The 12,591-nt window shown below is 40.5% G+C and overlaps 1 protein-coding gene across 3 annotated transcripts in view; it reads left to right on the top strand.

Moving 5' to 3' along the window:
• map4k2 (mitogen-activated protein kinase kinase kinase kinase 2) overlaps nt 1–12,591 on the top strand; it is a 36,005-nt gene that overhangs the window by 12,855 nt on the left and 10,559 nt on the right. For 2 of the 3 annotated variants that reach the window (XM_030076525.1, XM_030076524.1), the window contains exons 8-18: nt 37–109; nt 631–762; nt 2,799–2,861; nt 3,675–3,756; nt 4,521–4,634; nt 5,228–5,306; nt 10,384–10,442; nt 10,569–10,612; nt 11,650–11,688; nt 12,150–12,183; nt 12,320–12,485. In XM_030076525.1, the coding sequence (XP_029932385.1) occupies nt 37–109; nt 631–762; nt 2,799–2,861; nt 3,675–3,756; nt 4,521–4,634; nt 5,228–5,306; nt 10,384–10,442; nt 10,569–10,612; nt 11,650–11,688; nt 12,150–12,183; nt 12,320–12,485 (885 nt within the window). The remainder of the gene's footprint in view (nt 1–36; nt 110–630; nt 763–2,798; nt 2,862–3,674; nt 3,757–4,520; nt 4,635–5,227; nt 5,307–10,383; nt 10,443–10,568; nt 10,613–11,649; nt 11,689–12,149; nt 12,184–12,319; nt 12,486–12,591) is intronic. The other variant, XM_030076526.1, reaches the window with a different exon arrangement.

Raw genomic sequence — 12,591 nt, 5'->3', positions numbered from 1 at the left:
ACCCCACTACCTTGACACTGTCTGCTTCTCCTGCAGCTGATTTCGGTGTGGCAGCAGAGATCAGCGCCTCTGTGGCCAAGAGGAAGTCTTTTATAGGAACTCCCTACTGGTGAGATGGATGGACCTGCACTCACCTGCTCTGACTCATAGTCATACTTGCTGTTCCTCTCTCTCTTCCACTACCATGCACCCTGCGGATAAGGAGATGAGGACGGACACATTATCAGCAATATTTTTTGGATCAAAACCGTGCACAGCATGTATTTTGTGCCGAAATTTGATATCTTTAAAGTGGACTAGATTAATGACAAATGATCTAGTGTTATATTTTTATGCTTGTCAGGTTGGCAAAGCCCCTGAAACAGCATTTAGACCGTCATGAGACACTCAAACTACCATTGATGATAATAATATATAAATTCATACTTCTGTAAAGTCGGATCAAATTGTCAATTTAGCCTAAGGGCCTCTCATATCCCTCAGGTGGAGCATCCTAACAAGCTGATATCCAATTCATTAGTCTAATCCTGCTGCAGAATCTGACGTTGCATCTTAGTTAGTCACTGTTGCCATCTGTATGCCCAGTGTACACTATGTGCATTTGCTCCTCTGCTGTGTTCATCTGGCCAGGATGGCCCCAGAGGTGGCAGCAGTGGAAAAGAAGGGCGGCTACAACCATCTGTGTGACATCTGGGCCGTCGGCATCACCGCCATCGAACTGGCCGAGCTCCAGCCACCCATGTTTGACCTCCACCCCATGAGGTGACTCAGCACCGACGAAACAGACACCAGTACAGGCAGCGAGAAATTAAGATCAAAAAGGGAGTGCCAATATTTTAGCACAGTGATTTTGTGACGAAAAATGAAATCACAAGATATTCACAGAGTAGAGATTTAGGCACTCTCTTGATTTGAAAAGCCATATTAACATAAACCTAGATGAAATTGGAATGATTCCTGTTTCTCAGAGAAAGACATCTTCTGCAAAACTTTAATAATAGTAACCTCTTTGACCTTGAGTGATAAAGTATGTGGGATATATCGTCCACTGATTAAAGTCGCAATTTTGGCCTCCAGAACCCCCTTTAAGCTTCTTTGTGTATGCAGCTCCCTCTCTCTCTCTCTCTCTCTCTCTCTCCCTCTCTCTCTCTCTCTCTCTCTTTCACTACGGGGATTTCCAAGAAAGGAAAACTAGAATAGGAAAAAGATTAGAGGAATTTAAAGGATTAGAGGAATTTAAAGGATTTAAAAAATTGGAGTAATTTAAACATAACACAACTAACATGCCAATAGTATATGAAATACTTTTGAATTGAAGAAGAAAATGTTGTGAGAATGAGGAATATAGATGCTATATGAAATAGGTGAAAAATTACATAAAATGCATAGAAAAAGTCAGTATGCAAGGTGCATGTGTATTAATGTGCATTCATTATTAGACCATTTGTAAACTGGGTGAGTCATGGTTTCTTTTCTAAACTGAAAACTGATTGAAATGAGCATTCAATTTGACCTCTGACATCACAAGCACGTTTGTGATTCTCTCAGTACTTTTTTTCTGCTGTTGGGTTTGAGTCAGGGTTAGGAGCTACCTCCACATCCATAGCTTTCTAGCCTGCTAACACTAGTATAGTTTCAGAAAACACAGAGTTTGTCCCGGTCTTGAGAGGCAAGAGGTGTCGCCGCCATCAGCCGTCATTTGCACGGGCCGATTTGCAACCCCTCCCGTTTCTGTATCGCTTTGCTGCTGTTGCTTGTCCCGTCAGCTGAGCCGGTCCCTCTGCCTCTCATGACCGCCCCAAGCCTGGACCGCTAGTGTCAGGGCACTCAGTTCCCTGAAGGGTCAGGTTAGCAATGCCAGCAGCCGTCACCTGTCTCGCCGGGGCCAGAGCTCCCGATGCAGGCTAACCTGAGGGTTCTGGCAGACAGGAAGAGCCACTCTTGTGAGGCACAAACTAAACACACTGGCTATGACAGCATCTTTATACATGCTGGCACCAGTGATGTTAGGGTGAGGTCACTAGAAGTTCCAAAGGTTAACATAGCCAGGACACGTGACTGTGCCAGAAATGTGTTGTAAGAGAAGTTTAAAAATGTAAATGACAGTTGTCAGAGCATCAAACCAGAGAGGGTATGAGCCTGAGGAAGCAACAGGCGAAACACGTTGTTCACTCCCAGTAAAGGTACAGGAAAGCTTTTTCAGTGTGCGGTGGTTCATTTTTGTCTTCACTGAGATGTTCCTGTGACTGACCAGCACCTGACTGCAAATACTGGCTGTGCATGTGGAGCTCTGTCAACCCTTTCCTATTGATCTATTGATCTTTACCAATCAAGATTTGATAGTCCAACATCGACTTGAATCATGACCTTAAAATTGAAAGTCAAATTGAATCATGACACCCCTATTGTGAACAAATGCAATGCCACTTGGTAGAACATATTCCTTTTTGAAGATTATTTTTTGGCATTTCTGCTTTACTAGAGAGACACAGTGGAGACAGACAGGGCAGAGAGAGGCGATGACGTGCAGCAAAGAGTCCAGGACACAATCAAACCCAGGCCGCTTAGCTTTATTATTACGTGGTACACACTCTACACGGTGAGCCACTGGGGCGCCCGGTAGAACATATTTCTAGATTAATGAACGCTACGTGATGTCATCGCAGGGAGATAAACAGTACAGACCTTTGTTATGTAACATTTTGGCTTCGTGCTTTGCGCTTCATCCTTGGACAGTCACCATATATAAACTGTGCAGATGCTGCTGCAGCCCGGTGACATTTAAAACTATGTTTCAGAGCGCTGATGCTGATGTCCAAGAGCAGCTTCCAGCCTCCCAGACTAAAGGATAAATCCAAATGGTGAGATGAACTGTCTGTGCTGCACATTTTCTCCCTTTTTTTAATTCTCTCCTTATGTTTCTGAAGCATTTTCCTCGAAATGTAATACGCCAGCCTCGCCATGGAGTGACCACACACATCAACATCACGCTGGTGTTCCTGGTAAATCACTGGCTCTGCTTCATGCTAACATAATACTGAGTGATGGCAGGCTGGGGGAAGGTCTGTCTCAATGGCAGGAGGCTAACAGTTAGCATTTAGAGTATCCAGCACTCAGTAACAATGAGAGGAAGATAGCACCACTACTGTCCTACAGAACAACTATGGGGGGAAGTGAAATAATATCACATTCATCAAAATGCCTTCATATCCCTTTAACTATACACAGTCTAGTTCAATCTAGATGAGCTACTCTCAATCTTACCTCTGGATTATGAGCACTTGCAGAGCGAGTGTAAATGAGTAAAAGTAACGACAGGAGATTGGAGTCAGATCATATTCCATCTCATTATTGAAGAATTTCCTTTCAGAGCAAACGCCGGTCGTCATCCTGCACTGACGTTCATCCGTGGAATGCTTGGGATGCATGGAACGATTTGCACGTGTGAAATCAAATGTCATGCAGGGCAGCACGGGCCGCCAAAACACAACTGGAAAAGACATTTTTCACTGCACCGTGATTCTAGCTGAGACGTTCCCCAATGGCCTGATATCCCCAAGGAGCTTACATTCACATTTACTGCCTTTTTTCAAATGATTTTCTCTCATTGTTGTCCTTTGAGCCCGTGTCTTTATCACACTCATTGTCTTTCTTGCCTTCCCCTCTCTCTGCAGGTCGGCAGGTTTCCACAGCTTTGTGAAGATGTCGCTCATTAAAAGTCCTCGTAAAAGGCCCTCAGCTGAGACTCTACTGCAGGTCAACTTGCTCTCCGCCGCTCGTCATTACTGAGAGGCAGCTAACAGCCATCTGTCCTCATTATTGAGTTTATGCACTTCAACGGAGGACTAATGAGTCCTCTCCCACAATGTCAAGCAAACATGCACCGTTGATTGATGCAACAGCCTGTTGATTTTTTTTTTTAATTCTTAAAATGGCACCAAAACGTTTACCGTACATTTTGTTACAAAACAAATAGTTGTATTGCATATATAAATCAGAAAATATAACTAGGTCTGCACATTAGCGAGCCAGACAGCTTTTTCAAGTCAATCATGTGAGGATATTCATGATTATCCTGACTTATGATTATCTCAATAGTGGAAATTCACCACAATTAACTTTTTGTGAATTATTTCTTAGCATGATCTGCAATAAAATCCTCTATCATCCCATCGCTGACTTAAAAAAATATATTTTGCCACCAACCAAGATTTTTTTAATGACACCATCTTCAGATTAAACAGTAATAGTTGGATGTGTGCAGGAAATTGTGTGTTAGTCAGAGGTAACAGTGTAAGAGTCACTGCCACTCCAAATTATAAATGTTGAAGTCACAATTAAACAGATTTTGAGAGCATAATTTGTTAATTTGACATAGTGAACAAATTCAAAAAGTCATCTTTCATTTCATTGTGACATTAACCCTGTCGATAGAGTGGATTACAGCTTTACATGTCTGTGAGATCACATTGTTTCCTGTGTTTGCTGAGGTTTATAATCTGTGACTTTGTGATCTTCAGCATCCCTTTGTGACCCAGCTGCTGACTCGTAACCTGGTCATCGAGCTGCTGGACATGGCCAACAACCCTGACCTGCACACCAGCACACCCAGCATGGACGACTGTGAGCTGGAGGTCAGTACTGGGAGGACTGGGCCAGGACTGCTACCAGTACGAACTGATAGATCCAGTAGATGACATAGGTTTTGGTGTCCATGCAAAGTCTAAGTCAAATACTTCTTTAATCAGTAATTCATAGGGCATGTTATACCATCAGTTGTCATTATCAGAGGAGGCAGTTAAAAGGATAAGACTGTTTTGTAATTATGGGCTGTTGAACCAATGGGCAGTTCCTTCAGTAACATCTGTATTTACCCTGCTATTCATGGAAAAATGGCTGCTGTGAAAAAGATCTAGGCCTATTACTGGTACTACTACTGCTGTTACTACCCCTGCTTTCACTGTGACCGCTATAACTAGTGATAATATGATTTTTAAAATTTCATTTCACAAATTTTATTACCCATCTGGCTCTCTAAGCAGCTTAAAGCAAGTGCCAGCAATTGCGAACGTGATTTGACCCTAATCTAGACGGGCAGATCGAACTCTGCATGACCGCGAATAAGTGAGCAGTGAAACAGCTTCAGTGTTTCAGATTCAGTTCTTGTCCTGCTCAGAGAGGAGAGTTCTGTTTCAGCGGCATGGCTGTGTGTGTGTTCTGTTAACAGATTGGGGAAGTGGCTCCCGACAAGATCCAGTCAGCAGGAAAACACCTGCCCGTAGAGAGGACGCTGTCTGAGGAGCAATGTGAGTGCGCACACACACACACACACACACACACACACATACTCACTATACATCATTAAGCGCTCCTCTATACAATGACCTTGTGAGTGGTCTTTTAGTCAGCCGGTCAATATTGAATATAAATATAGTCAATACATATTATTATTAACAGGTTCATTTTTTAGAATATGTTCATGTTGTACGTGTTGTACTACAACCGCAGCAGCAGCAGCAGCCGTGGTTGGAGGGTTGGCAGTATTATCCTGTGCTTCAGTGGACAGTTTTATCCTCTAATTGCTGTTTCAACATTTTCGCCCCACAAGAATACAGTTTCAGAGGAAGCACTAAAACAATGAGGATGGTCCAGCATAACCACATGCAATCAGGAGTTTTTATTATTACAAGAAACTAGATTTATAATTACTGAATAATATAATATTAAAATTGTTATTGTCATATTTCTTGTGTTTTAATGCTTTTGAAAAACACCCTGCCATTCACAAGCATTTAACCCTCTGAAACGAACAAACCCACTTGATCTCTTTTCAAGATATGGGAAAAAAGGTGATAAGCAAATTAAAGAAAGCAAAAAATTAGTAAAACGTTACAAGGAAATTGCCAGAAAGTTACCAAATAAAATGTTTGTTTTTTTTTTTACTGAAAATAGAAAATTAGGCGGAAGCAACAACAACAACAATAGTAATAATAATAATAATTACCATAAATTAATACAATTTTAAAAAGAATATTGGTACAAGCTATCAGCAATCAGCTAATTAGTAGAAAAAAATGACCCCAAAATAGCAAGAAATTACTTATAATAAAGTTACAATAAATAAAGTTACAATAAAATTTCCAGCAACCTACTATTTTTTTGTTATTTTGTTCATACTAAAAACAGAAAAAAACATGTTGTATATTGGAACAAACTATCAGCTATACGGCAGCTTCAGCATTTTGGTTAAACCCCAGCACACACATGCAGCGCGTGTGTGCGACGTGCAAACCACTTGCAAGTGTGCCTATAAATATGTAAGGGAAGTTGAGGTCAGCAGCAGAGCCGATGTACAGTATGGTACCAAGCAGAGTGTGAAAGCACACCATCACACCAGAGAAACACTTGTGCCACAAGAGGTCCATTGACGGAGCCGCAGTGTGAAGTCACTCAGACCAGCGCATAGAAGTGCCACTGTCCAGCACACACTAATGGCATGTACTCCGTGCTGTGTGACACAGCCCCCAGCCCACATGTATGGACGGGTTACAGAACGAGGGCAGCTATCAGTGGGGCCACTAAGAAGCTATTGTCCCGATTCATATTATGGAGATGACAGAGCTCAATTCACAATGAAGCCACTCTTCTGCAGGCACAAACCACATATATTTAGCCATGCATGCATACAGTCAGGAACACACAGAGTGTGACACCCAAACTCAAGGAACTGCACATCCAGTGGTCTCAGGAGTCACACACACATTGTTGTTTGCAGCTTATTAACCCTTTGAAACCTGAGAAAATGTGTTATTTCTTTCAGAAACATTGGAAAATGAGTTTTCTTATGTTTATATGCTTGTGATTTGTCTGAACATAGCCTGCCTTTCACAGCCCTTTAACCCTTTGAAACCCGAGCAAATTCACCTGATTTCTTTCAAAACCATGGTAAAAAGGTGATGAGCAAATGAGCAAGAAATGATCCCAAAAATAGCAATAAATGACCAGAAATTAGTTACAACTTTTTAAACTAAAAATCTGCTGGAAGATTAGAAAAAACAGTGACTGGAAAAAGCCAGTAAAACATTATTGTAAAGCAAAAAATGAGTTATGAAAATGTACAAAAAATTATGATTAGCACAAATATATATGTAAAATTAAATTACACACACACACACACACACAAATATTTCAAAAAATGTACTAAATAAATAAATCAATAAATAAATTACACCCCCCCCCCCATGAGTAAGTAAAAATAAAATAAAATAAAATAAAAATAATGAATAAAATAAAATAAATAATAAATAAAATCAAAATAATTTACTGTATATAGACAGGGCTGATGTACACACTCGTTTTAGGATTGCAGGACTGGTATCAAATTGTAATACAAAATATTCCTCTCAGGTAGAAGTGATGGTACTGAAATTGGAATTCTTGTAGGTTTTCTCTCCATCTTTGGTACTAAGTGCTTTTTGCTGTAGTGTTTCTGCACTGCAGTTACCTGTCAATCAAACAGGGTGCCCACTACTGGAATGTGTCTTTCCTTGAATTTTCTGCTGGTGGAGTTTGAGTTCCTGTAGCCATAATCACTTCTCATAACTACCTTGTTCTTTAACCAAAAAAAAAAAAAAAAAGAAGAAGAAGAAGAAAAAGAAAGAAAAAGAAAAAAGATCCTCCCCATGCAACAGATGGCACAGTGTCACGGTGCAGCTGGGGGATGAGGTTCAGTCTCCTCCATGCAGCCGCACTTTCTGAAGTATTCATATGCAAAATATCAAACCCCACTTGCACAAGCTGGCTGGTCCTGCGACCCAGGCAGGGTGTAAGAATATGAAAAACAGGTTGAATTCAAAGAAAAGGCAGAAAAGGCACTGTCACTGTTGGATGTCATCATTCTGTGATGTTCACTGCAGTCCAGGACTACCTTGTTACTGGCTTTTTATTTTTTTGTACCAACTTTGCCTCAACCTGCTTCATCTACCTCTGCTGACACGCAGTTTTTCTGTGCCTCCCAGAATGCCTTGCAACAACCCCAAGAGACCAGTGTGATCTTGATCTTGCTGCGTTCATCTGCGGGTTTTCGCTGTAGGCAGGCAGAGCAATATCAAAAGCACTAGTGAGGGTAACTGAGTGAGAGGTTTTCAAGTTCCAAAAAGGAAAAAATGAGAGTATTTCATTTCATTTTTACTTTATTTTATTGTAATTTAACTCTTTTAAACCAGGCAAGTCAATTAAGAACATAATTAGATGATTAATGACAGCCTGATGAAAGGCAAAATGCCACTTTATGTTTTTTAGTATTACTATTGGTAGGCGATAAAAACACTTTTTAAGGGAATGCAAAAAAAAAAACCCTGCAACAACATGGATAAATAAGCTGGAGAAGACATCATTTTGCTGTAAAAGATGTGTGTGTCAGTGTGTAAATGTGTGTGGCAGAGTCCTTGAGTTGTCTGCAGCTCTTTCCACTGACTGGGAGCAGCAAAGTGGAATGAGGAGTGGCTCAGGGAGGCTCTGGCTCTGGGGACCCTCAGCAGGATGCGACGGGTGGCGTAGTGTTAGCGAAGCTGATGAGATTTTGCAACAAATTTGTCAGACCGGAGGCTCTCAGAGCGAGGCCGGTTTGGCAGATAAGAGTGAGGTGATGGGTTTTCCACAGGAGGTCAGTTGACTGATGATGAATCCAAACCGCTCTGCTGTGTTTTATGCATTTGCTGACAACCACAAAGCATCAAGCCAGTCAAGTGTGTCAGTGCCTTAACATCACCATTATCTGTCATTAGAGGTATGATCATTTGAATAATGGTGAGTTTGGCAGCATCGAAGAGGAGCAGTTACACTATAAAGTCTTTCATTGATTTTTGCCTGAGGATTTATAATGTGCTGTTGGGAGAAAGAGAGGGCACTGTCTCACCAGATGTTGTGGGTCTCTGTGCCTCTTCTATGATAGATTTTTCTTTGTACGTTGAACTTTGGTGCAGCACGGCAGCTCTATGAAGAAGTCCTTGTTCACTGACACTGAGCAGCTGACACCCAAAACCTTCCTGTTCTACTGTTTCAGATTGTTTCAGTTTTCTGCTGAAAAATCTCAATCCACAGGAATCCACAGGAATAAGAGAAATACACAAAACAATAACATGGGACAGTGATGTCTGTTTTGAAAAAAGTTTTTACAGTGCATATGACTTTGGAATCAATCCGCAACACTTTAAGACATGCTAGTGTTGGTTTCTGTATGTGCACTTCCTCTTCTCGTCATCAGCTCACAAAAACTGTCATTCTAAAACTGTAAATCTAAACAGACCAAGCCACAAATTTGGATATGATGAACACACTGAGTTTCCCAAAAGTTGTTTCGTTTCCTTCATTTATCTTGGAAACTCACCAGTTTCTTTTTTTTTTTTTTTTTTAAGATTATTTTTTGGGTGTTTCTGCTTTATTCGACAGTCAGAGTGAGAGTCTCAGAAAAGATAAAGCAGAGAGAGGGGATGACATGCAGCAAAGGGTCTGGGCTGAATTTGTGCCCAAGCCACTGCAGCTTAGCCTTAGTATCATGTGAGCCTGCAAAATTAGCAGTCTGTAATATTTATGATTTAATGTAGCTACATACTTGAGTCAAAACTGAAAGTGAAAGTAAAGTGACTGATTCAAAAAAATCCTCCTGAAAGTACAAGTTCTCAGAACACTTCTCGACTGTAGTGATATACATAGCAGTCTTGTGGGGTCAGAGCTGGACTGTGTTAGAAACCAGCCCAGCACTGTGTTAACTCACTATTGACACTGTGATGGGTAATGTGTGGTTGTAGAGTGCAGCCTGCGGCTGGCAGCAGCTAATGCTAATCAATGCACTTGAGAGTGAATGCGACTCAGTCACGCAACAATGAAAATGTCTGGACTGTCGGGTAGCAGATCTGCCTGCTTTTTGTTGTCTTGCTCTGATGTTCTGCACTGTGTTATAAACCACACTCCTCGGTGAGCAGGACTGTACAATACTAAAGTTAAAGGAATAGTTTACACAAAATGTGACTCAGTAACAATGAGATGAAGATAGCACCACTACTTTCTTAGTTGCTGGTTCTGTCTTTTATGGTCTTTTACTGTATTTTATGGGGACCCCTTCTGTTTTATTGTAATTTTGTTTTTGTTTTATCTTTTATTTTATTTATTTTATTTTTTTAAATTTTATTGTATTTTATTTTATTATTTTCATGTTGTTATTTTATTGTGAAGCACTTTGTGTGTTTTGAAAAGTGCTATACAAATAAAGGTATTATTATTATTATTATTATTATTACATGACAGCTGGGGGAAGTGAAATAATATCACATTTTTCAAAAAATGGGTGTATTATCCCTTTAATGTCAACTCTTTTCCTTTCAGTTGACTTAGTGAAGTTTGGGCCGCCACTGAGGAAAGTCACAGAGCCGTACCCGGATATGGTAAAGCTGATACTTTCTGATATTATTAACATGCTGACACGTTTTTGACAACATTGCCGTATGCTGCCGACATTTGAAGTTATATATTGAACATGACAAAGGGTTCTGTTGTGCTCCCTCCTTCAGCATGATGATGACTGGACTCTCTCAGGAGATGAAGACGACTCACCGTAAGACATTCTTCTCCTTGACTTGACTCATTACTCTTTTGATCAGGAATATTATGATGATAATTGTAAAGACATCACACTTGTACAGGATTCCCATTCTTAACAGATCACAAGTTAACCTGAAGATGACGACGGAAAAATCACAAATTCTCCTAATAGTCAAAATGGTCTCATGGCCTAGTACAGACATCTTAGTGAGGCAGGGGTGGGTTCTTCTTGGGTTAGACTGATCCTTTTGATCAGTTGATCGTTGTAGTTCTGTTGTGTAGACTCTGATGTGGTGCAGTTTGGTTGATTGCATATTCATTGTAGAATCCATACACATACACTGGTTGTCTGTGGGAAGCCCTGAACTTAAATTAATTCTAAAGAGTTATCAGATTGCACACAAGGTTGCGTGATTGTTTTATCATAATCATTAACCCTTTCAATCCCAAGAACCTGTGGGCAGGCTTTAATTTGGGATTGGTAATTTTCTGGGCTACTTTTATGGTAATTTTTAAAACACATTTTCAGGGTAAATTTGTTGTTACTTTAAAAAAAAAAAAACAATTTTGGGCTATTTTTAAAAAACAAATGTTTGGTGTAATTTTCTTGGAATTTAAATATATTATTTATTTAATATATATTAAAATAATCAGAAATAGCTGTCTTGTATTTATATATTTATTTTTTACAAATGTTTTGATAATTTCTTTTTTACTGATTTTCTGATAATATTTTTGCTATGTTTTTCAGATAGTTTTTGTATTTTTTGTATTTATTTTTACTACTTTCTTTTTTTCATACAGTTAACAATAGTGGTAATAACAGTAGTAATAATAGTAGTAGCGGTACAGATTTATTATTAGTAGTGGTAGTAATAGTATTAGCACAAAATGTCATCAGTTTTCATCAGTTGGGAGCCTCAGTCCATAACATGAGTATCAATATCAGGCTGCAGAAGCCACTATCAGTCACACCCTGGTCCATTCCCCCCCATTGTTATCGGCCAGCCAGGCCCATAGTCAGATAAACACCAGGTCTTCCTGTTGCAGGAGCCTGTTGGAATGTGTGGAGCAAGCTCTGCAGCTGAGGTAGGCCATATCAAACCGCTCATAACCTCCAGTACACCCCCTCCTCCCAATTTCCGTTCAGTGTCTGATAATTATCATGTAAATTGCGGCTAATACCCAAGATGTGGCACATAATCAGTGGTTTTGTGTATAGACTCATCAAATCCTGCTCCAAACTCCATCCTGCAAGTGGACATACTTATTGAACTGGATGTGGTTCTGATTTAGCACAAACCCACTGGTTTTTCGTCCTTGGCTTTTTTGTGCTCGCCTGTGTGTTTGTGCGTGGTTTTTCTTTTGGCATTTGTCCGTGTGCTATTCCTACCCTACCCGCAGCATTCAGCTTTACCGTCCAGCTTTTTGTCCTAAGATCTGGATGTCACCAGTTCACCCTCAGTCGTTATTCTTACACAAGACTATTAAATGTAATCATCCGTCTGCTTATGGCCTGTTAAGGACACGCTTGTTCCTCTGTCTTTCAGGAGTCTAACCATTAAGAGGGCGCCATCTACTGATGTGAGTTGTAACTACTATGAGTAAAAACTGAGCACATCATTTGCAATATGTACTTGTGTAACATATTTTACAAAAACCTCACAGTCTTAATTCAAAATCATTAAAGTCTTTCCTGTTCCATTGATGTGTTCTTCAGGGGGGTAAAGGCGTCAGGAAAAGTGGTTTGTTCAGCCCGTCCACGGCCTCCCTGCCACCCTTCAGCTCCTTCTCTCCTAGCATGGAGGCCAAGGACCTGACGCTGCGACCCAGCTGTACACTTGGCCCTGACTCCACCCACAACGCTGACCCCTCCTCCTCCTCAGGTACAACACATCCAGCCAGCCTGTCCATAATAAATCATTGTAATATCAGGTTGCATAGTGGCGTCGACTCACGGCACCTTAAGTTATGGTAAAAGCTTTGCATCGG

The sequence above is a fragment of the Myripristis murdjan genome, chromosome 18, assembly GCF_902150065.1.
Source record: "Myripristis murdjan chromosome 18, fMyrMur1.1, whole genome shotgun sequence".
Classification (NCBI taxonomy): Eukaryota; Metazoa; Chordata; class Actinopteri; order Holocentriformes; family Holocentridae; genus Myripristis; species Myripristis murdjan.
Note: the sequence above shows the minus strand (reverse complement) of the source record. Positions and strands in the feature narration are given on the sequence as shown.